The 22,163-nt window shown below is 34.0% G+C and overlaps 1 protein-coding gene across 12 annotated transcripts in view; it reads left to right on the forward strand.

The window, feature by feature from the left end:
* Positions 1–20,664, forward strand: part of LOC127277372 (homeobox protein cut-like) — an 83,760-nt gene extending 63,096 nt beyond the window's left edge. For 4 of the 12 annotated variants that reach the window (XM_051298463.1, XM_051298472.1, XM_051298464.1 and 1 more), the window contains 6 exons: positions 7,249–7,567; positions 8,618–9,721; positions 14,153–14,504; positions 15,254–15,914; positions 15,987–16,260; positions 16,436–20,664. In XM_051298463.1, coding sequence (XP_051154420.1) covers positions 7,249–7,567; positions 8,618–9,721; positions 14,153–14,504; positions 15,254–15,914; positions 15,987–16,260; positions 16,436–18,135 — 4,410 coding nt within the window. In that variant the 3' untranslated portion in view covers positions 18,136–20,664. The remainder of the gene's footprint in view (positions 1–7,248; positions 7,568–8,617; positions 9,722–14,152; positions 14,505–15,253; positions 15,915–15,986; positions 16,261–16,435) is intronic. The other 8 variants (XM_051298465.1, XM_051298474.1, XM_051298468.1 and 5 more) reach the window with 7 other exon arrangements.
* The last annotated feature ends 1,499 nt before the right edge of the window (positions 20,665–22,163 follow it).

The following is a 22,163-nucleotide window of genomic DNA, read 5'->3' on the forward strand; positions in this document are numbered from 1 at the left end:
AAATAAATGATAGAGAAAATAATATATGAATTGAGGAACAAAAAGTGTTTCGCTTCTCAAATGTCATGCGATTTCTGACAAGAATAAGTCGAAACGGTAATGCACTAATCAACCCCTTGGAAGACGGATGTATTGCCGCTATAGAAACGAGGTTTCCGTTATAATCGAAGGCTGCTCGAGGGTGTATGATGACTGGGGAAGAAGGGTATATGGACTACGATGAGGGGTCAAGGGAGAAACTTGAATTCGAAGGAGGAGAAAGACGAGGGGGGAGGGGGAGAGAGAGAGTGGAAAACCAGCCCCACTGTTGTAGCAGCATACACGATGTAAATTTTGCCCGCTGGTGTATACTCACACGATAGGGTGGAATCAAATCGATAGCAGACTAAGATATACCTATCAGTCTAATTGTCAGTTCAGAAAGACGGAGAGAGACAGGGCTATCGGAAGAAGGGAAGGAGAGGGGGAAGGAGCCCACGACGGAAGGGAAAGGTGGATGAAAGAGAGTGGAATGAGAGAAAGAGAGGGTGGGATATGCCAGGCATATAGCTTAATCATCCTCCCGTACCGTTCTTCACCCCTCCCCCTTCTCCTTTTTACCCCCAAACAACCCTTGGTACCGTTCCTCTCCGCTAACCTCTCCTACTTCAATCCCTCTTCCTAGAGTAGCCAGCCTTCCGTCGTCCAATAATCAATAATTATACTCAAATAAAGAGAGAGAACGTGGATGGATGAATTGCCAGCAAAGGGTTAGGAACGAAGCACGAGCTATCGTGTCGGTATAAGATACCAAGAGAGACAAAACTAGAGAAACCATCTACTCGGCTCCTTTCTCTCTCGAGCTTTGCTTCTCTATTTCTCTTTCTCTCTCTCTCTCACACACAGACCGTCACCACCAAAGTCACCCTTTTCAACCTCCCTTTACACACCACCTACCCCTTTCCACTTGTGTTGCTAGCTAGGCACAGAAACCCAAAGCAATGCGGGTTTCTGACTACTAGCTTTGCTTCTCCATTCATTCAATGATCGGGGCTGTCGATCCTAATTTTCCTTCTTTTGTTTTCAAAAAAAAAAAAAACAAACTTTTTTTTACACACTTTTCCTAGAAGAAGGGTGCAAATGAAAGAATGGTTAAAGCTTGGTCAGCATTTCTAAGGGTGGAGGAGCTAAGGGGGGAAGTTGATCGATGCAAAAACCCGTGGGCTAATTAATCATTCTCGATATCCAATATGGCCAAGAGTCGGCACGCGCGTTTCCTTTCTGAACCAAACGAAATTAATACCTAAATCAAATGCGAATGACGGAATTTCTCGATTGAAAAGTACTCTTATTGTCATTTGAAAAAAAATATATTCCAACAATAGATTATTAATTACGGTCTAATTGAGGAAAGGCGATATTTATAATTTCTTCCGGTTATATATATATATAGTATTATAGCCAATATTTGCCATCTCAAGTGCGTAAATGTGTGTCACTTAGTTATTTTTAGTTGCAAAAGTAAAATCAAGGGATTAGGCCATTTACCATTAGGAAAACATGAGAGAGAGAGAAAGAGACTAAGAAAGCGTTTTGAATGGAGAAATCAAAGAGTGGGAAGGTGAGACTTAAGGGAGACAGAGAGAAAACGTGAGGGTGAAGAAGAGAGCGTCTACATCGCCACTTTGGAAACTCTTGTAAAGTAGCGGGGAATTCCGGACTCGTGCAACCCCAGTATAAGCGGGTCAGAAACTTCTTTCGACCCTTCCAACACCACGACAACGTTGCCTGAGGTTAGGGTGCTTTCTTGGGTTTTATTTGCTTTCTTATTTCCTATATATATATACTTTTTATTTATTTGTTTTTACTTCCTTTTTCCTCCGTCGTCGTTTGAAAACTTTTAAAAACTTTCTTTTATAATATAATTTTGTATTTGTATTTTAATTTAAAAAAATAAAAGAGATAGAAAAAAAAATATATAAATTGAAAAATTATGATTTATTTGACTGATGAAGGTATCAGAAATTGACATTCGTGGGTTATAAAAGATATATACGTATATATTCAGAAGCAATTTAGCTATCGATATGCTGGATTGCACGCTATTGACGTGTCCTTTATCTCTTGGAACATTCCATCAATTTCAGAGTATCTGCATTGAAATTCATGTTTATATAAGATTCATCGTGATCAATTATAAATATAAATATTGAAATATATAGACCTTCATCAAAAATTCTTATTTCTTATTAACTTTTCAATCTTTATAAAATCAATTCGATAATATGCTAAATATAATTTCACGAGTTTTACCCCAGTTTATTTGTGTGTCCCTGATATTTATGTGTACTTTATTATAAATGAGACCAAACTAAATAACAGTATTTTTTTTTTTTTTTTGCGCTATATTGATTTGTTCGGTCTACCGTTTAACGACTCAATTATTATATACTTTTACGCGGTCGTTTCTTATGTACCTGCTTTAGCATATGGATAGGCACACGTGGCGATATGTCGTGGCGAGAACGATTGATTCGATCGAGTATAAAATACACTCGGTTAAAGAGAGGGGAAAAACACATATATTTAGAAGAAAAGAAAAAGTTTTTTTTTTAGTGCAAAATTATAGGATTTTACTTCAAATTGGAGAAAAATTAGAGATTCGTCATTGCGCAGGTAGAGAGAAAGAGAGAGAGGTAATATTTCGAGTGAGAGACAGAAAGAATGGAAATAACGAAGGATGAGAGGGCAAAGGGGTCGAAAAAGGAGAGTTACGATAAGGGGTACCTTAGAGTCCATAGATCAATGAAAGAGTTATATTGAGTAAAAATATAATTTCATTTTTTTAAAATATTCTCAAATGATTTCTCTATTCTGGTATAAATTTGACTTCCAACAAACTGCCGCAATGGGAATTGTAAAAAAAATTATTGCAAAAACAAGAATGACTCACATCCCTTTGACGAGGGTGCACCAGGGGTTTTAATTGAAGAAGAACTTGGCTGCCGTTAAAAGTTTTCTTTGTGTAAGTCCACACACACCTGATCGCCCTTACGTATGATACGTGTCGTTACTCATCCCCTGCTTTTCTCATTCCCTCTCTCTCTCTCTCGGCAAATGCAAATCTCTTTCTCCTCGCATCTCGGTTTTAAATGGTCTTCTCTCTTTCTCTTATATTCTTGTTTCTCGCTCTCATCTGCCAACCATTACTACGACGACGCTATACTCATACACACACTATGACTCTTTTTGTCATTGTGGCTTATTCGATATATATCGTATCCCTATGGACACGCGGGAGAAAAGGGGTCCACACCATCATCCGTTCGGACGGCGAGAGATATTGGAGACAAATGACAGGACAAAAAAAATTCATATACGTGAGAATACTCCCTCGCATCAGAGAATACTAATGCGACTTATGTCTCTTGAGAAGAGATTGAATATATTTAAAAGAAAAGAAAAAAAAATAGAACTTTTTAAAATCAAATATCTCATATTTGCAACTTTCTCATTAGTCATAGAAAGGACAATGTGGCAAACATGTATTTCTATGCTCAGAATATATATAATATAGTTGTGCAACTTACACTCCCTCTATATCTCATCCTTTCACTCTAATGCTCAGTTCACACCTACAAAAACAAGCACACGTATATACAACTGGAAGTCGCGCATAAATGTCAGAGATTAGCGGCCTTGCATTTCGTATCGAGCATTTCTGTCAATATGCGGCGGCAGACACAATAGCGACGATTCGAAAGCTGCTGATTATGAAATAAACGCTTCCAACTTCATATAACCCCTAGAAAGCTTGGCAGGCATTTTTGACATCAGTTATATGAAAATCAAATATTTTGTAAAATAATAATTCATTAAAAATAAGGGGAAAAAAAAAAGAAAAAAAAATTAATAGATTATAAAATTTGTTAAAACGTTTATCGGCAATTTTAAAATCTGGTTTTTATTCTTTCTCTCGTGTGTGTTACGAATTTTACCGCGAGTATTACACGGTCGAGCGGGCGTCTCGATTCTCTCTTTCTCTTTAGCTATGGTCTCTCTACTCCCTTTTCTCCATTCCATCGTTTCAATATTTCTCTCTCCGGCGAATACTCCGACTAATATATGGCTTCTGCCGAACACACGAGAAGTGAGTGAGAGGGGGCGCGCAAGTATGTATTCATAAACGTGTAGGTCCTCGTAATGCGAATCATAGAAGGAAGGGGGGGGAGTATATGTGGTTAATATTAATTCTCGGCTTCCCAATGCCTGATCAAGTTTACTTATTCGCCCCAAAAACTTGCACAAAATTCACTCAATCGTGAAATCGACAAAAAAAATGATTTTTAATTGAAGAATATATATTTTTATAACAAAAAAAAGAAAAGGAAAAGGCCAATATGGAACCCGAGGGAAACGAAATGATTTGAAACATAAAAGGCAATATCACGCGGTCACAAGTCGTTTCTACTGGCCCTTCATAGTCTGATGTGTATTATACGCACGACCCCCTCCCCCCCCTCTTATATGTATATACTATCGAGACGGTTTTGGGCAAAAGTGAGCAGAGATTCTGCAACCCCTTTCCCCTTGATATCCTCTTTCTCCCCCATACTCTGCACTCTTGTAATAAGCATAAATCCTCAGAGGCTTATCTAGCGGCGCCCAGATGAACGCTAAAATAAAATATCATACATTTTACCTTTTACCCTCTATGTTACGACCATCATCTCTTCTTTTTGTCCTTCCTTTTCATCTCGCGAATACCATTATGTACCTTGCCAGATATTGTTCCTATCTTTCTCTCTCCCCAAAAAAATCGAATCCTATTTAGACGAGATTGAATGAGAGAAAATATAATCAACACCATTAGGAAAATGTTAGTTCAAAGATGCGTTAGATGTGATGTAATGAGGCAAGATATATATATATAGAAGGGGTGAGACGAGAAGTAGTTGGAGGAGAATTCCTAGTGACGAAGGGAAGAGAAAGGGTTGAGCTCGAAGCCCGATCAGTCATTAGACAAGTGGGTATTCTCATATATCGAGTTGTAAAATCGATAGGGGTGTCCGTTAGCCGTGTATCCTGTAAGAAATAGTGGGGATGAGATGCGAGTACTACCCCACCCCCTATACATATTTCCCCTTCGACCCCTTTTGTTGCTTCAACCTTCTCCCAACCTTGTCCAACGACTATATATATATATACTCTTCCAAATCCCCGTTTCTCTTCCTTCTGTATACTGGCATCCTCCTCTGCTACACCGCACGTATCCAGTCCTTGCATATTAATCCTACCCATAATTTCCACTTCCAGTTTCGGCAACCCTTCGCTTCTCGCCAGTAAGAGAAATGAGAGATAGTATATATGAACGAGAGAAAGATAAAGAAAGGCCTTCTATATCGATTGAACTTTCTTTTCCAGCTCTCTCTCTCCGGCTTTTAATTGGCATTCTCCTGCGGCGAGATGAGAGAGATAGAAAAAAAAAGGTGGGGGACTTATTTTTTTATACCTCAGGATTTAGCTGATCGTAATTATCAAGAAAAATGGATTTAATTGAAAAAAAAAAAAAAAAATTAGAATATGAATTATTATGTTGCGGGTATTATAAAATTAAATACAAACGCGGCCTCTATATGCGGAGGGTTACGCACATGTGTGACGTATATATGCGTCGTTTCATGGTATTGAGTACATAAGTGTCAGAGGTTTCCTTGTGTGGGAAAAGATTGATTATACCGCGGGAGAAAATGTGATCAATAGCTCGACAAACAAAAGCTCGACGCCCATAATGCAAATAGCAAAAATCACAGAGGATTTAGGGGCAATCCTTCCCCCCCTACCCCCTTATCAACCACCTCTTTTCTCACCTCATCCCTTTTTTACCACAAGAAAACAATCCATAATCTATCGTGACTTTATTAACATAACAATTTTTTTCTAAATTAATAATTTATTTATTTTTTTTTATTTAAAACCCTGGTAATACTTATAAACAGTTTTAGATATATATACTACTTTATTAGTTTCTAATTGAACTTCTTAACACCTCAATATTTAATTCTAACTAAACACACTTGATCTACAGAAACATTTTATGTCACTAAGTTATATATCTACTTATAGTTTCATTTAACCATTTATAGTGAACTATAGTTTTCCACACTGTAAATTTCATTCTCAAATAACGCGTCAGACATATATATATATATCCCAGATATAGATATTTCTTAATATAACTTTTATCAGATGAAAATTCATCATTCAGTTAATAATTAATTCAACTTCGTTGGACTATAGGTTATGTATATGACTTGAATTTCTCTTAATAATATTTATTTTTCAAATATACATATATATGGCAGATGAATCTAAAACGATCGACAGCGGGTCATCGAACGTGAGGTTGTGTTAACTCCACCTGTCCTTTGCATATATATATATATATATATAGTAGAGAGAAATTGTCGACTATAAGACCCGACTGGCGCTAATGGCAACCGCTATTACCAAGTTTGAGAACTTGGCCACGTGGCCGTATTCGCACTGTATCGAAGTTGATGTATGGCACATCAGTGTACCTATTTGCAAATACCTATAAGTCAAGCACACGTTGCTCGTATTTATCGATTATGAATAACCAGAGGTCAATCGACTCTTGACCAGCCCTCGATTAATAAAAGAACGAATGAAAACTTAAAACTTGCGTGTGCGTCAAGGATTATTGATTTCATTTTTTTTTTTCAAACATTTATCAATTCAAAAATTTTAATTATAAATTCCTCGAATTTTTAATCCCTTAATCAGCACTAGTATCACAATTGGTCTTTCGATATATGTACATATTAACTATAGAGTATGGTAATAACAACCTTAGTAGGTACATATACAAGACTTACAATTTTTACACCCCAGTCATCATATCACGTTCGTGTCTAATAAAATAAAGAAGCTATTTTCATTTACGTCATAAATCGTCGATATTCTAAATTTTGAATAAACGTATAATGAATAACATCTCCTAATTCTTGATTGGCATTTTACCTCGATTGGACATCATTCAATTGAATACCCTAGATAATTATATATTCAATGCCAGTAATTAATGCGCTTACAACACTGCCTCTCGAGTGAAATGCATTTCCAATAAAATTAATAATGGATTAGCTCAGAAGGATGCTTTAAATGAGAGAAGGAGTAGGACTTAAAATAGATTAAATTACAATTTTTTTTTTTAAATTTGATAATAATAAATTTCTATTGTTACAGATTAGCCAACTTGTGGAGGAAATATCAAGGCTTCAACAAAGTTTACAACGACTTCAGGAATCAAGTGCACAGACAGCGGCGCGTTTAGAGGATGAATTAGAAGCGCGTCGACAACATATTAGTAGACTTGAGAGTAAATTAGAAAAACAAAAAGATTATGATGATCTTAAAAGAGAAATAAGCGTTGTAAGGTCAGTGGATCTTTCACAAATACCAACTAGTGAACCTGGTAAAAGTCTCGAACATCTTCTTATGGAACGCTCAAAAGCCCTTCAACAAGCAGAGAATCTCAAACCACCAAGCACGCCTGACAATCTAGGTAAATAATTTTCATTTACAAAAAATATTACTAATTCAAATAATTTCCGAAAGAAATATTCGAAAGTCATTTAGGGAAAATTGAAAGAAAAAAAAAAAACTAACTAATTTCTATGCTGCTGCTCTGATCTTCGGCCCTGACTCTCTCTCCGAGGTTCCGTTATAAAATGGCTATTAAAAAAAAATTGGGCCAATCGAGTCCTTATTTTTACAATCAGTAAAAACTAACCCCGCTTCTGGTTGTGTTCATTTTTATACTATTTCTTTTCTTATACCCATAAATACTATTTTCTTTTATGAAATAATTTCTGTTTCAAAAAAAAAAAAACTATATTTGTTTTTGCACTTTCTTCCCTTGGCAGAATTCTTTTTATTTCTCAAAACTCACTACATTTGCTTAGGCTGCACATTCACCCTTATCCAAACATTTTTTTTTTTTCTTTTTTTTCTACAGAAACTATATATAAACGCAACCAAATAAACCTCTACCTCTCCAAATTCTCCACCTCTTCCAAACATCAATGGATAAATCTCCGAGCACGCAAATTTGTAAACGTTTTTTTCTCCTTCCCCCACCCCCCCAAAAAAAAGTAATATTTGCACCAGTACCAAAACCATTGTTTCGTGTACCGAGTTTATTACGAATCGAATCGGAGGACAGTGAAAAACAAAACGAGACGGAGAGGCAGAGGGAGATACTGCAACGTCATCCTAACTGAATCCTTCAACCTACATCAGGATTTCCAAAATATTCTACCCTTTTTTTTCAAACCTCATCACCTTTTAAAATCTTATGTAATATCATGTACCATTGAAATATATTAAATTAATTACTTGACAATATTACAGTGGTACATGTTAAAAAAAACATTCAATGGTTGAAAAGAGAGTGTCGGGATCCGAAGTGTTCGATCAGCTAGGCAAATAGAGGTTGTTCTTTCAAAAATAATTCGGAAATATTTTATCGAATGACCTTAAAACTAAAAAAAAAAGTGTTTTAAAATCGTGTTATGATGTTGACCGGATCCCTTGTTTTGTTTGGTGGTTGCAGGTGGACTATCGTCACCCCTGCAGCGTGCCGCGACCGCCTCGCCCCACGGGGTGGTAAACGCACCACCACCATTACCACCACAACCAGTATCCCTTATAACATCCCAAACTCTCCCAACACGTTCCACTCCAACACCATCTTCAGCAACATCGACAAGTTCAAGTCTCCTTTTTCCACCACCTCTCCAAAACGTTGAAACCTTCGGTTCCTTCCTCGGCGAGGAGATTGTCGCAAACTGGAGGCGATCGTTGGAAAAGACGATCATGAGCCAACAGCAGCCACTACAAACGTCACAAGTTTCCCAACAACAACAACCAACCCTTATAGGACTTCAGCATCAGTCAAGTAATTTAAATCACCTTCCATCACCAACAGATCCAATTTCATCTTCAAATACACCTGGTAAATCGACAACACCATTGGGTTCATTGGATGCAACTGAAAAAGCCTTAACACCAATTCCCGGCCATGAAACACCAGCACCACCAACGCCATCATCAACGGCATTAACATCACCACCTGCAACATTACCACCACCACCACCAACATCAACTATCGATTCAAATGGTGCAAATCAAGTAACAACACCTAAAAGTCCCGCTGAAGAATCATGTAACAATAATAACAACAATAATAGCCATCATTTGACAAACAACAATATTGGCGCACTTAGTGTTTTAGACAGTTTAAAGGGTCCATTTCGTTTTGATGAAAGAACACATCCCTTTCGATTTGGTGATGAATTCGGAGCAGCTGGAATGGCATGTAGACTTGGTGAATCCCTTATACCAAAAAGTGATCCAATGGAAGCAAGACTACAAGAAATGTTACGCTACAATATGGATAAATATGCATCACAAAATTTGGATACATTAAATATTGCAAGAAGAGTACGTGAATTATTATCAATACACAATATTGGACAGAGATTATTTGCCAAATATGTTCTTGGTCTTAGTCAAGGAACTGTTAGTGAACTATTGAGTAAACCAAAGCCATGGGACAAATTGACTGAAAAAGGTAGAGACAGTTATCGAAAAATGCACGGATGGGCTTGCGATGATAATGCTGTTTTGCTGCTCAAGTCCCTTATTCCTAAAAAAGGTAAGTTCTCTCTCTCACTCACTCACTCTCTCTCTCTCTCTCTGTCTGTCTGTCTGTCTGGTTATCATAAGTCCACAATATTTTGCAAATCATAATTATTGATTTAAAAAATGAAAAATTAAGATTAGCAAAATTTTATTTCCCTCTCGCCTTGCACTGCCAATTATTAATATTTCATCGAATCCACTAACTTCTACTTTTGCCTAATATATATATAGGACTCGTTGGTACATTTCTATGAAAATCATTTTCACATCATCGCATATTGATTGAAAGATAAAATTATTTTTCGGACATATTACAAACATCTCCCAGGTTGATTGCATCCTAGCTGTTATCGATTTTTGCCCACGTTTAGCAGCCATATTGTTTAGACTAATAGCTCTTGGGAATAGAAAGCGAGGGTTTTAGAAATGGGGTGAGGGTTGGATGGTTTCGCGGAGAGAAGTACAGGAGAGGAGTACTATGACTCCTGAAGAGATTCCAGCAGCGGCGTCTCTCACTCTATTTACGTGAAAGGTAATTTACACTTTTGCTTGCGATTATTACACTTTGCCGGAAGTCATTGTGACATCTTAATTTCTCACTTTATTGATATTAAAACATTTTTTTTTTGGAGAAAAAAAATAGTTACGATACTGAATCTGAAAGCCAAAAAGTGGTTGTCAGTAAATCAAGGATTCTTTGAAGAGGGTCAACGAGAACAGGAAGGAAGGATCCTAACGAGAGTAACCCTTAAACCATTTAACCTCTTGACTATATATCTCACAAATTCTCATTTCCATTGATCGCTTTTTAGAATTAAAAGTTCTAGAAAAGTGTTATACTTTAAAACTAGACAATTAATCAACATTCTCTTTGATTCGTCGGATCTTTTCTTCATCATACTATAATTGTTATCAAGTTTTTCCAAAAAAAGATTTCTATAGACCCAAAAGATTTCTATAGACACAAAAAGAAGCTAAATACACCTCTAAACTTTCATATAATAAACTATGATTTATGACCAAAAAAATTATTTTTACAGAAGAAATTTCTTTAATGTTTTCTATATATATATATAATTCCATTGGAATTTTGATATTTTCCAAGTTTATTATTTCTATTAAGCAATTTTTAACTATTATATGGATAGTTTTTAATTGTAACCGCGCAGTTAAGGAGCAAGGAATGAAGACTGCCAACCGTGTGTATTTCATCGTCAATTACTTAGAAATACATATATATATATATACACTTGGGTGCGAACGAGTTTCATTTCGTTCATTAGCGGGACTCGCGGATGATTTTATCGGATTTCTAAGCGTCGGTCGCGGTGCAACTCGATGTATACATATTATGCCTTATATTCTGAGCTGCTTTTCCTCAGGCAAAACAATGGCGACAAAGTGGGTCTCTCTCTCTCTCTCTCTTTCTCTCTTTCAATGCGCCTCATCCTCCATAAGCAACAATCAGCAAATTTCTTAAGACGCGGATCTATCGGTCGCATTCCCACGAAATTATACCACATTTTGTAACTATTGTCAGTACGCGTTATTGTGTTTCGTTTATTTTTTTTTATATATCGTCACTTTTAAAGTCAGACAAGAATAAAAGAGAAGGAAAATCTCTTCAAAATATCGCCTGATGTTAAATTTTCATTTATGCAAGAAAAAAATCATTATGAAATTATAATTATATCCTCTATATAACGATTCGTGATTGCAGACAATCAAAGTTGGAAAATATGTGAGATCTACATTAATTAAATTTCAATGAGTTTTGAAACACTGTGCGACTATTATATTAATTTATTATCAAATCTTCCGGTTTTTTTTTTTAAATATTAAATTATTCTTATATATATATAGTTTTTAAAAGGAATTTCATCAGAGTATTAAGAAACAAGAATTGAAAAGATCATTTTTACGAGGCTATAATTGCCGCAAAATATGATTTCCTTCTATGAAAACTTATTGTGTTCCTATTTTTTTTTTTTCACATGCGAAACCTATTCATTGTCCTCGTCAATTGTTTTCATTTGTGAAAAAAAAAAAAGAAGAAATATCTTAGCACCTAGATTCGATGCGTCTTTTAAAGCCAATATTGAGGCGTTCGTGAAACGAACCGTAACCGTTTGTAATAATTATGTTATTAATAACGTTTCGTCATCCTGCGGAAATGGAAATCGGGGCAGAAGTGAGTCATCGAACGCGTCGGTTCAACCGAGCGTGATACATGTACACGCGTTATTTTTTTTTTTATTATTATTATTCCTAACTATTATTATATATATATATTGTTTATCGCGCGGAACGTAAATCGCGGTCTGCCTTTTCTCATCGCGCCTCTATATATCCCTGGAATATATAAGCAGCGCCACACGCGGTCACATAAATTATTTTTACTAAATCGCGCCTAATAACCAAATAGTATGAAACCATTTTCACCGTTAAATTGAATTCTAAGATATATTCTGCGTTTGCGCAGAAGCTGTATACATTCTACTCACTTGGAAAGATTCCCCAGAAAGTGCCCCCTGGAGGTTCTATCAGAATTTCGTCGGAACTTCCAACGGAGTTCCAAAGAATTTTCGATGGGATTCCGACGGAATTCCGATAAGATTCCAGCGGAATTCCGACGGAATTACGTTGGAAGTTCCGGCGGAATTCTGATAGAACCTCCAGGAGGCACTTTCCGGGGAATCTTATTCCAAGTGGGTACGCAAACGCAGAATATATCTTAAACATCTCGGTGGATTAAATTTTAACCACAAAAACTGTCTAATTTTCATGTCCGTAGGGCAAAAATTAAATAAGTAACAAAAACCAATTAATTTAACAGACACGAAATGTTTGAATATTTATCTACCGATTTTTATACACAGTATTTGTTTTCCGGATACTATATATCTCTAAAGTTGAAGGAAGATTCGAAATTGGAGTTGGATGAAAATCACACTAGTAGCCATTGCTCTTCGAGCCTGGCAAGGATTCAAACAGTTGCGACAGTGCACACACACACACATATATATATATATAAGACAAACGTACATTACACGAATAAGATACAAAGTTATGGTTGGCTTCGTATCGCGAACCTCCTTTCTACCCGATCCTGCATTTACCACACCTCTCATACCCCATATGCCACATCGCATCCTTTAAATGTGACCATCATTCGAATTCCAATTAAAAAGAGACAAGAAATCATTTCCGCACGCCTTCTAAAGCAATCAATATAATATTCTTATTCTGTAAATTAAAATTTAGTTTTGATTTATTTTACTTCAATTTCGTTTTTTTTTTTGGCTCTTGACAAATTTTTGCAAAAACAAAAGGGCACAGCCGAAAAGCTGATTTCACCGAATGTTATGCGTCTGATTGGTCAATTAGATGGGAATCACGTAGGACAAATCTTGTTCGAAGGATATGGGAAGAAGACCATATAGAAGTAGATCCCGAGAAGAGGAAATTTTAATTGTCGATGGAATATACTCGAGTGTCATATTCACCAAAGGTGTTATTGATTTTACGTTACATTAATTGCTCTCAACTTCGACCCCTATGGCTATCAGAATTGTTTTTACGATCTTGATTGCAAATCGTGTTCAAGAACATTTTGGTATATATTAATTCTCAAGGATTTTAACATTCTCTCTCTCTCTATATATATATATATATATATATATATATATATATATATATATATATATTCATTTCGTATTAATCTATATTTGATTTAATTTTTAAATTTTATTTATTATTGTCTTTATAAATTTCTGAAAATACAAGAAACCTCTTGTAACACGTCCAATTGACTTTTGGATAAACTCCCTCGGAAACACGAGGTCGACAGTTGTCAACGAAAATAGACTAATTGATTGATTTCTTGGCACGTCGCTTTGAAAATGAGGGAAAATATTTGAAATGGCAGTGCAAAGTATATTTTTGAAATAATAGTTAACTTATTTATTATTTTTTTTTTTCTTTTAAGATTTAGAATATTGATTATCACATTAAGAATTTTAGATTAAGGCTTTTTGAATAATTATTTGACATCAACATGCAATCGATTTAGATTTTTTGGTATGTTGTAAATTATAAACTTAAATGCGTTTATTAAAGAGTCACGCGAGAGAAAAATTTTCACTCTAAAGGCTCATTTTATAACCAAGATCATGATTGATACAAGATTCCATTAAAGATTAGAAACCACTAAAATGTAAATCGATCGCTCTCATTAAAATGTTCAACTCTTTTAACCAAATTCAATATAAAACAACCTTTTTTTGTTCAGATAATTATTTTTCTAAAAATGAAAATTTTATATGTATTAAGGGAATTAAAAGCTTGGATAATTACTACATATCCAAGCACGTTTATATGTAATCGTATTTCTATAAACGCCTGACCGAGTAAGAACACACCACAAGTTGTGCCTCACCCGTAGAGTATGTTTCAGGCAAGGAGCAAGGAATGCCGGCATTTGCTCGTGGTCCACAGGACGGCCCACCAGAAATAAATGACGAAAGATTTGCTCATATTCTTTCGGAATCTGGCCATCTACAATTAAGAGGTGAACACGAGATATCAAATGATGCCGATAGCAAGAGTCCAAGTCGTGTTGGCTGTCCAAGTCCATTTAGTAAGGAACGATTGGATAGTCAAAATCGTAGACTAAAAAAATACGAAAACGATGACATTCCACAGGAAAAAGTTGTGAGGATTTATCATGAAGAATTAGCAAAACTCATGGGACGAAGAGTCGATGATCTTCGTGGACCAAGAGATTTCCTTCAAAGGTGAAATATCTTTAAATATTTTTCAAAATCAAATTTTTTCACTCTCTAAATTTTTGATTTTTTTCCCCCTATAAAATTTAATTCAAGATTCAATCGGATCTTGGACTTTATTTTATTTCATAGAAACTTTTATTATAAAATAATTTACTCTTTAGATTTCATTAATCATCATGATGACTGATGTTATTGATTTTCTAGAAGATTTTTAGTTTATTTTTGATATTCGTGGAAAAATTTTTATATGAATCAGTTATCGCCTATATGAATAATGGAAATAATTTATTTAAATCACATATGAATCATGTTTAGCATCGATGGCAAAGAATCTATATGATAATTCAATTGAGATATTTAAGGAACATATTCATCATGTGTCAAGAGATATTCTTTTTCAATAAATGCATTAATAAAAATATTATAAATTCAAACTTTCTTTCATTTTTAATAATGAATTACAATTTTCATTCATTTTTATTAAATTTCCAACTTATTTTCGTTTAATTATTGATGAATTATATTTATATATATTTTTTTAAAAAATTTTAATATATATATTTCATTTTAATAGGGAATGTCAATCATCATTTAAAACTGAAAAAAGGGGGGAAATTTTTAAAATATATAACAAATATATTTTTATACTTTTTGAGAAATGATAAATTTAGTAAGAAAATAAATAAAATAAGTCCAGATATATAATGAACCGATTGAACTTTATTGAGGACAGCACGTAACGTCGATTAATGTAGCGCGATGTTTCCAAACTTTTTCAGTGGCACACCAGGTCTTCAAGGTATGGAACGTACACAGGATGAAATACGTATGGCATTGGATGCCTATCATCGTGAATTACAAAAATTGAATGTTGTCTCTGGTCAAAATCCCACATTAGGTGGACTTCCTCTATCTGGTTTACCAAGTATTCTATTACAACAACAAGCACTTCAACAACATCATCTAGCGACAAATGGTGGTGTTGTTCAAGATTTAAGTTTAGGTAAACTAGATCCAAGAAATAAAATGATGAATGGAGTGACAGAGGAGGAAAAAGAAAAAATGGAAGAGGCTATGAGGCATGCTGGTAGTGCTTTTTCATTGGTGAGGCCAAAACAAGAACCAACTGGTCCACAATCAACACCAGGAGGTTCAAGTGCCAGTTCACCATTAGGTAATTCAATTCTTCCACCTGCAATGACGCCGAGTGAAGAATTTGCCGGTGCTGCTGCTGCCAGTCCACTTCAAAGGATGGCCTCAATCACCAATAGCTTGATCAGTCAACCGTCCACGCCGACACATCATTCGGCTAACCAAAGACCTCTTAAAGCCGTTCTTCCTCCAATAACACAACAGCAATTTGACATGTATAATAATCTAAATACCGAAGATATTGTCAAGAGGGTAAGTAAAGTGGTAAGTTCTGTCAAAATTCGATTCCAAAAATAAAATATGAAAATAATCTTATGTTTTATTTTCTAATTTCAGGTAAAAGAACAACTATCACAGTATTCAATTTCTCAACGACTATTTGGCGAATCTGTATTGGGCCTATCGCAAGGTTCCGTATCTGATCTACTCGCTAGACCAAAACCATGGCACATGCTCACGCAAAAGGGACGGGAACCTTTCATCAGGATGAAAATGTTCTTGGAGGATGACAATGCTGTACATAAATTGGTCGCCAGCCAATACAAAATTGCTCCCGAGAAATTGATGAGGACCGGCGGCTACGGCGGCCTGCCTCGTAAGTTTAACTCAGGTCAATATAGATGTTTTGTTATTATATCCAATCGTAGTTTGGGAGCTCTTTTTAATTTTTTTCAAAATTATAATGACTTTTACATATACAATTAGCCAGGTCACAATGAGCTTCGAGACTATAACTTTGAAAACTAATCAGATTTAAAGAAAAAACAATTCTTTCAATTTTACAGCTTGTGGAACACCTATGAAACCAATGCCACCAACAAAACTTGTACAAGAACAATTGCAAAATGCAGCCAAAGCTCAAGCGGCAGTACAGGCTGCAGCTCAAGCTGCCGCACAACATCAACAGGAAAGTCAAATGCAACTTGGACCACCACCACAAAATCCTCAACATTCACAACATCCACAACCACCACCACCAATGATGTTAACACCATCAGGTCCTCATCTTCCACATTCTCAACTAAGTATGCAAGAACTTCAGAAAAAACAACAACAACAGCAGCAGCAACAACAACAACAACAACAACAAATTAATTTACATTCACCTCATCATCAAATGGCACCATCACCATTAAGAAGTCTTCATCCTCACATTTCACCAAGTGTTTACGAAATGGCCGCACTAACGCAAGATCTCGATACACAAACAATCACAACGAAAATAAAGGAAGCTCTTTTAGCGAATAATATCGGTCAAAAAATATTTGGCGAAGCAGTATTGGGATTATCGCAAGGTTCTGTTAGTGAACTTCTAAGTAAACCTAAACCCTGGCATATGTTGAGTATAAAAGGAAGAGAACCATTCATTAGAATGCAACTATGGTTATCTGATGCTCATAATGTTGATAGATTACAAGCACTAAAAAATGAACGACGTGAAGCTAATAAAAGACGACGCAGCAGTGGTCCAGGACATGACAATAGTTCAGACACATCAAGTAACGATACAGCTGAATTTTATCATTCTGCATCACCAGGACCTGGTCCAACATCAGCGAAAAAACAACGTGTTCTCTTTAGCGAAGAACAAAAAGAAGCCTTAAGGCTTGCATTTGCCCTAGATCCATATCCCAATGTATCAACTATTGAATTTCTTGCCGGTGAATTAAGTCTTTCATCAAGAACAATAACAAATTGGTTCCATAATCATCGAATGAGATTAAAACAACAACCACCACATGGACAACCAGAACCACAATCGCCAAGAGAACCCGGACAACCATTTGATGCCGTTCAATTTAGATTGATGTTAAATCAAAAACTCCTCGATATTCAAAAAGAAAGACTTTGCCTTGGTAGTGTACCAATGTCCTATCCACCCTATTTTAATCCAAATTTAGCCGCTCTTGTTGGCAATGCCCTTAAGGAACAATGTTCCGGTCTTGATCTATCAATGGGATCATTGAAACGTGAACCAATGCAAGAATTTGAGGACGAAGACGATGCAATGAGTAATTTAGGTAGTGAAGATTCTGAAGGTTCAGCAGGCAGTATTAAACGTGAACCAACTGAAACACCATCGGCACCTACAACTGGTCGATCGAGTAGACGAAAACCTGCAGCACCACAATGGGTTAATCCAGAATGGCAAGAGCCAACAAGAACTGGCGATGAGGTAATTATTAATGGTGTATGCGTAATGCAAACAGATGATTATGGTGTCAAGAGAGAAAACGAAGAGACTGTAAGAGTTGAGCCAACGCCCGTTCAAGATAGATTTGACGATGATGCCCAAAGTGATGTATCATCAGTTTCGGCAAATAATCCCCAAGACCGTGATAGTCCATTACCAAGTCCAAAATCAGGTCAAACAAGTCCTGTGACATCACCGCGACCACCTTCAGTTCAACAGACACAACAATCAACGGAGGAAAGTCCCAAAGAGATCGTGAAACATGAACCCGAAGAAACGTGGGATTACTAATAAATTAAGTTTCGTTTTTGTTTTTTTTTAAAAAAAGCCAACGATAGGATTCGGTCATGACTGAGTCCTGCCTAGGACAGGGCATTAGCAAAATAAAACCTAAATCAACAACTCTTTCCAAAAAAAAAGGTACTAGGTTTTTGTGCAAAAAGGCCGTAACACAAAATCAAAAAAAAATATTAAATAAAAGTGACGGGGGGAAAAGTTATTGTTGTCAAAAAAAAAAGCATTACAAGTATAACAAGAGTATTGTAAAATTAGAAACATTGTAAATATTATAAAAAAAAAAAACTGATGTTGCATTTACCATTAAAAAAAATATATATAGGCTGTTGTAAATGTAACGAGACATTTTTCTCTATGAGAAGATAAGTGAGCAACGAACAAAGTTTTTTTTTGAGAGAGAAAATGAAACGCGCCTATTACAATTTTTTTAGTCGAAACGTTCAAAAAAACGTTTATTTTGAAATTTTTCCGAGAATCTCATACTTCTATTGTGTTTTTAAAAAAAAAAATCAAAGCTCACTTGCCAGGATGTATGAATTCTCGTTATCAGTGCAATCTCCAATTATAAACAAATTGTTAGATTATTAATTTTTTAAAAAAAATCTCGCGGTTAAAAAAAAAATAAAAACGCGAGATGTCGCATAATTGTGATTAATGTTATATCGTTTCTATTGACCCTCATTCTCCTTTTTAGCCGTTAAGCTGTTGACGTTAAAATATTATATATATAACATATATTTCCAATTCGAGGTTTTTTCGTTTTATTCGTTGTTTATATAAAAGCGCTAAGACAACTTTTTTTCTTTGTGAATAAAAAAAAAAAAACACATATATACACACAAATACACGTCCGTTTTGCTTGCCGAGTATTTATATATTAAAAAAAAGAGAATTTTTGCGCGAAAAAGAGATTCGTTTGACGAGGTCGTGCAAAAAAAAAAAGAAAAAAAAACAGGCCGTTACCAATGTTATTATTATTATTATTATAACTATTATGTAATTAGTTGTATTATTACCAATTCCTATTTGTAGCGAATTGTAAAGACCTATTAGCCAAAAAGTCAGACTTAACGGAAATCAGACATTCGTTTTTTTTTAAATTTTTAGATATTTAGAATAATCACCTTTAAATTAATTTTTTTTTTTTTAATTAATAATTGAAAATGTAAATAAATTTTGACGAGTCAGAAAAAATATCTGGTGATTGTTCTGATAAAGAAAAAGAGAATTTTTTTTAAATCGCGTTCAATGTAACGACTACAGTCAATATTAAATATTATAACAATTATTATTATTATTATCCTATTGTGTTATCGAGAGATGAAAAGGCTTGAGAAGCCAATGTGATAGAGCTTAGGCGTGACGTTGGAGACAAGACGAGAAAAGATTTGCGAAAAATACAACAAAAAAAAAAAAAAAAGTACCCCCACCCCTCTCACCGACGACGCACAAAGCTTAGGGAGTTGGTAATGCGGTTTTCTTAACTCGCACATGTAAATAATATTGTATAAAGTATATACGTAAGACGGGACATGAAACACGGACACATAGACAAGATTTTACACACAGATACAACATTTGTACAGTGTACTCACTTATCGCAGTTAATCCTCAACTATATATATATATACATTTTATATATATATTGCCCGCACGCGAATGCAGTTATCGGCAAGCGACGATAAAATCGTGGACACGCGAACACGACTTTAGGCCTAACAAAAATAACCAGAGAGAAAGAGAGAAACGATCGTCGAAAAATATGCCTAAACAGAAAACCACAAAAAAAACTAAAAATTATGTTAGTCCGATAAGCGGGTCGACTGAGGGTACGAATGATTGGAAAAATGAGTGTCAAAAAAAAACTGTATAAATAAAAAAAATGCGAATGAATGCAAAGACAAAAAAAATAATGTCACTATTACGAATCAAACACTAGTATTTACCAGATTAAGACACAATTAATCTTCGATTAAATTCTAGTCTGCAAAAAAGCTAAGTTCTTTTTTTGTTTTTTTTTTCTTTTTTTTGAAATCGTAGGGCATTGTAAACAAGAGACCAGTGATCTTCAATGTTTATTTTTTCTTTATGTACTACTTTTTTTTTTCTCGTTTTTAAGTTTCATACCAAGTATGATATAATTATTATAATTATTATTATTATTATAATTATTATCATTATTATTATCATTATTATTATTATTATCATTATTATTATTATTATTATTATTATTATTATTATTATTATTATTATTATTATTATTATTATAAATGCAGCGAAACTGCGAAAAAAATGCGATATCAGTGTAAATATTAAAAGCGTCTTATAAACTTAACTCGTCTAGCAAGAAAAAAAAAACAATAGAGAGAAACGTTGCGATTGTCAAACATTCGGCGTTTCAAAAAAAAAAAATTTTTTTTTTTTTTTTGAGGACCGACCTTCACTGGTCTGCGTCAAAAAGAGAACAAAAATACGATCTCAGACCACTAATACCAAACTATTAAAAAAAAAAAGAAAAAAAAATTTTTTTTTAAAAATCATCTTAGCCTAAAGACGTTCTTCCAATTTTTCAATTAATGATATAATTTTTCTTTTATGTATACGATTTTTTTTCCCCCTCTCCTCAGAAAAAAAAAGCAATCATATTTTTTCCAATTTTTTTTTTTTTTTAAACTTTTTTAGATTATTATTTTAAAATATAGAAACGAAAGACTGAAAATAGAAAAACGTTTCTAAATTCCATATTTTAGTTTTATAATTTATTTGTTTTTTTAAAGAATTTTAATTTTTAAACGTATGTTAATAAAAAAAAAAAAAAAAAAATTACGATTGTAGTTGTTAATTTTTTTTTTTTTTTTTGAGATGAGGGTGAAAAAACAAAATGTGGAAGAGGGTCTGTAATTTTTCAATCATCGAATCATAACTAGGTTCTTTTAGATACTGAATAGAAAATAGATAGACGATAGCTTTAATTATTTAAAGAAAAAAAAAAAAAAAAGGTACAGCTTCGAAAGAAGAGCGAGGTGTATTATATTATATTATTATTATAAAAAAAAAATGCAGAGACTCGTGAGATAATTACGAAGTTAAAAAAAAAAAAGTTTCGTAATAATCAAGACCGAGGCAAAAAAAAATCATATCTTAAAACGTAATAATGAATATTTTACAAACTATAAAAAAAATAAAAAAAAAAAAAAAAACCCATGTAGATAGAACATTCAGAAAGATTAAAACACCCTTTCACGCGTGAAATAAGCGAAGACGGGGTCTATTTAAACATTGTACGATCAAAAAAAAAAAAAACAAAAAAACAAAAAAAAAAACAAAAAAACTAAAAGAACCGAAGAACATGAATTATTGTCATCCAGTAGTGAAAATAATGTATTTAAAAGAAAGAAAAAAAAATCACACGCAGAAAAAAAACGATTTACCTGCAATAATAGTTTAACTGATTTGTATTTTCATTTCAAAAACTGTATTATAGCTTAAAGAGTATCCTGTACATTGCATAAACACTCTATTGCACTATTGTTTTAAATTGTACGTTTATGATTATTATACGAAGATAAAATGAAAAATAAATAAGGTATACAAAAAAAAAAAAAAAAAAATATTGAAGATATATGAGAGATTTATTGACGATCTTAGCTTGTAAGGATCTTTGACATCTCCTTAATTGCGTCTCTTCATAAAAAAAAAAACAAAATTTTTAAAAAAATACAATAGCATTCATATCTTCCACGAAAAAAAAAAAAAAAAAAAAAAAAAAAAAAATTACATCGCTGGTTATCGATATTTATTATTGCCATTATTTTAAAAACAAAAACGAGCGTTTCGATATATAGCAAATCAAAAAAAATAAATAAACTTAAAACATGCACCAAATATAAAATTGCATTATAGCTCTAATGTGTTATAATTGAGCCCTTAAATTATTGTTATACACTTATAAACTCTTAAATTCAAAGTGCACGAAAAAAAAAATTAATATAGAAAAAAAAAATTTACGTTATTTTAAATTT

Source organism: Leptopilina boulardi, unplaced genomic scaffold (genome assembly GCF_019393585.1).
Source record: "Leptopilina boulardi isolate dan_hultmark-lab unplaced genomic scaffold, ZJU_Lbou_2.1 LbouV2_165, whole genome shotgun sequence".
In the NCBI taxonomy this organism is placed as follows: Eukaryota; Metazoa; Arthropoda; class Insecta; order Hymenoptera; family Figitidae; genus Leptopilina; species Leptopilina boulardi.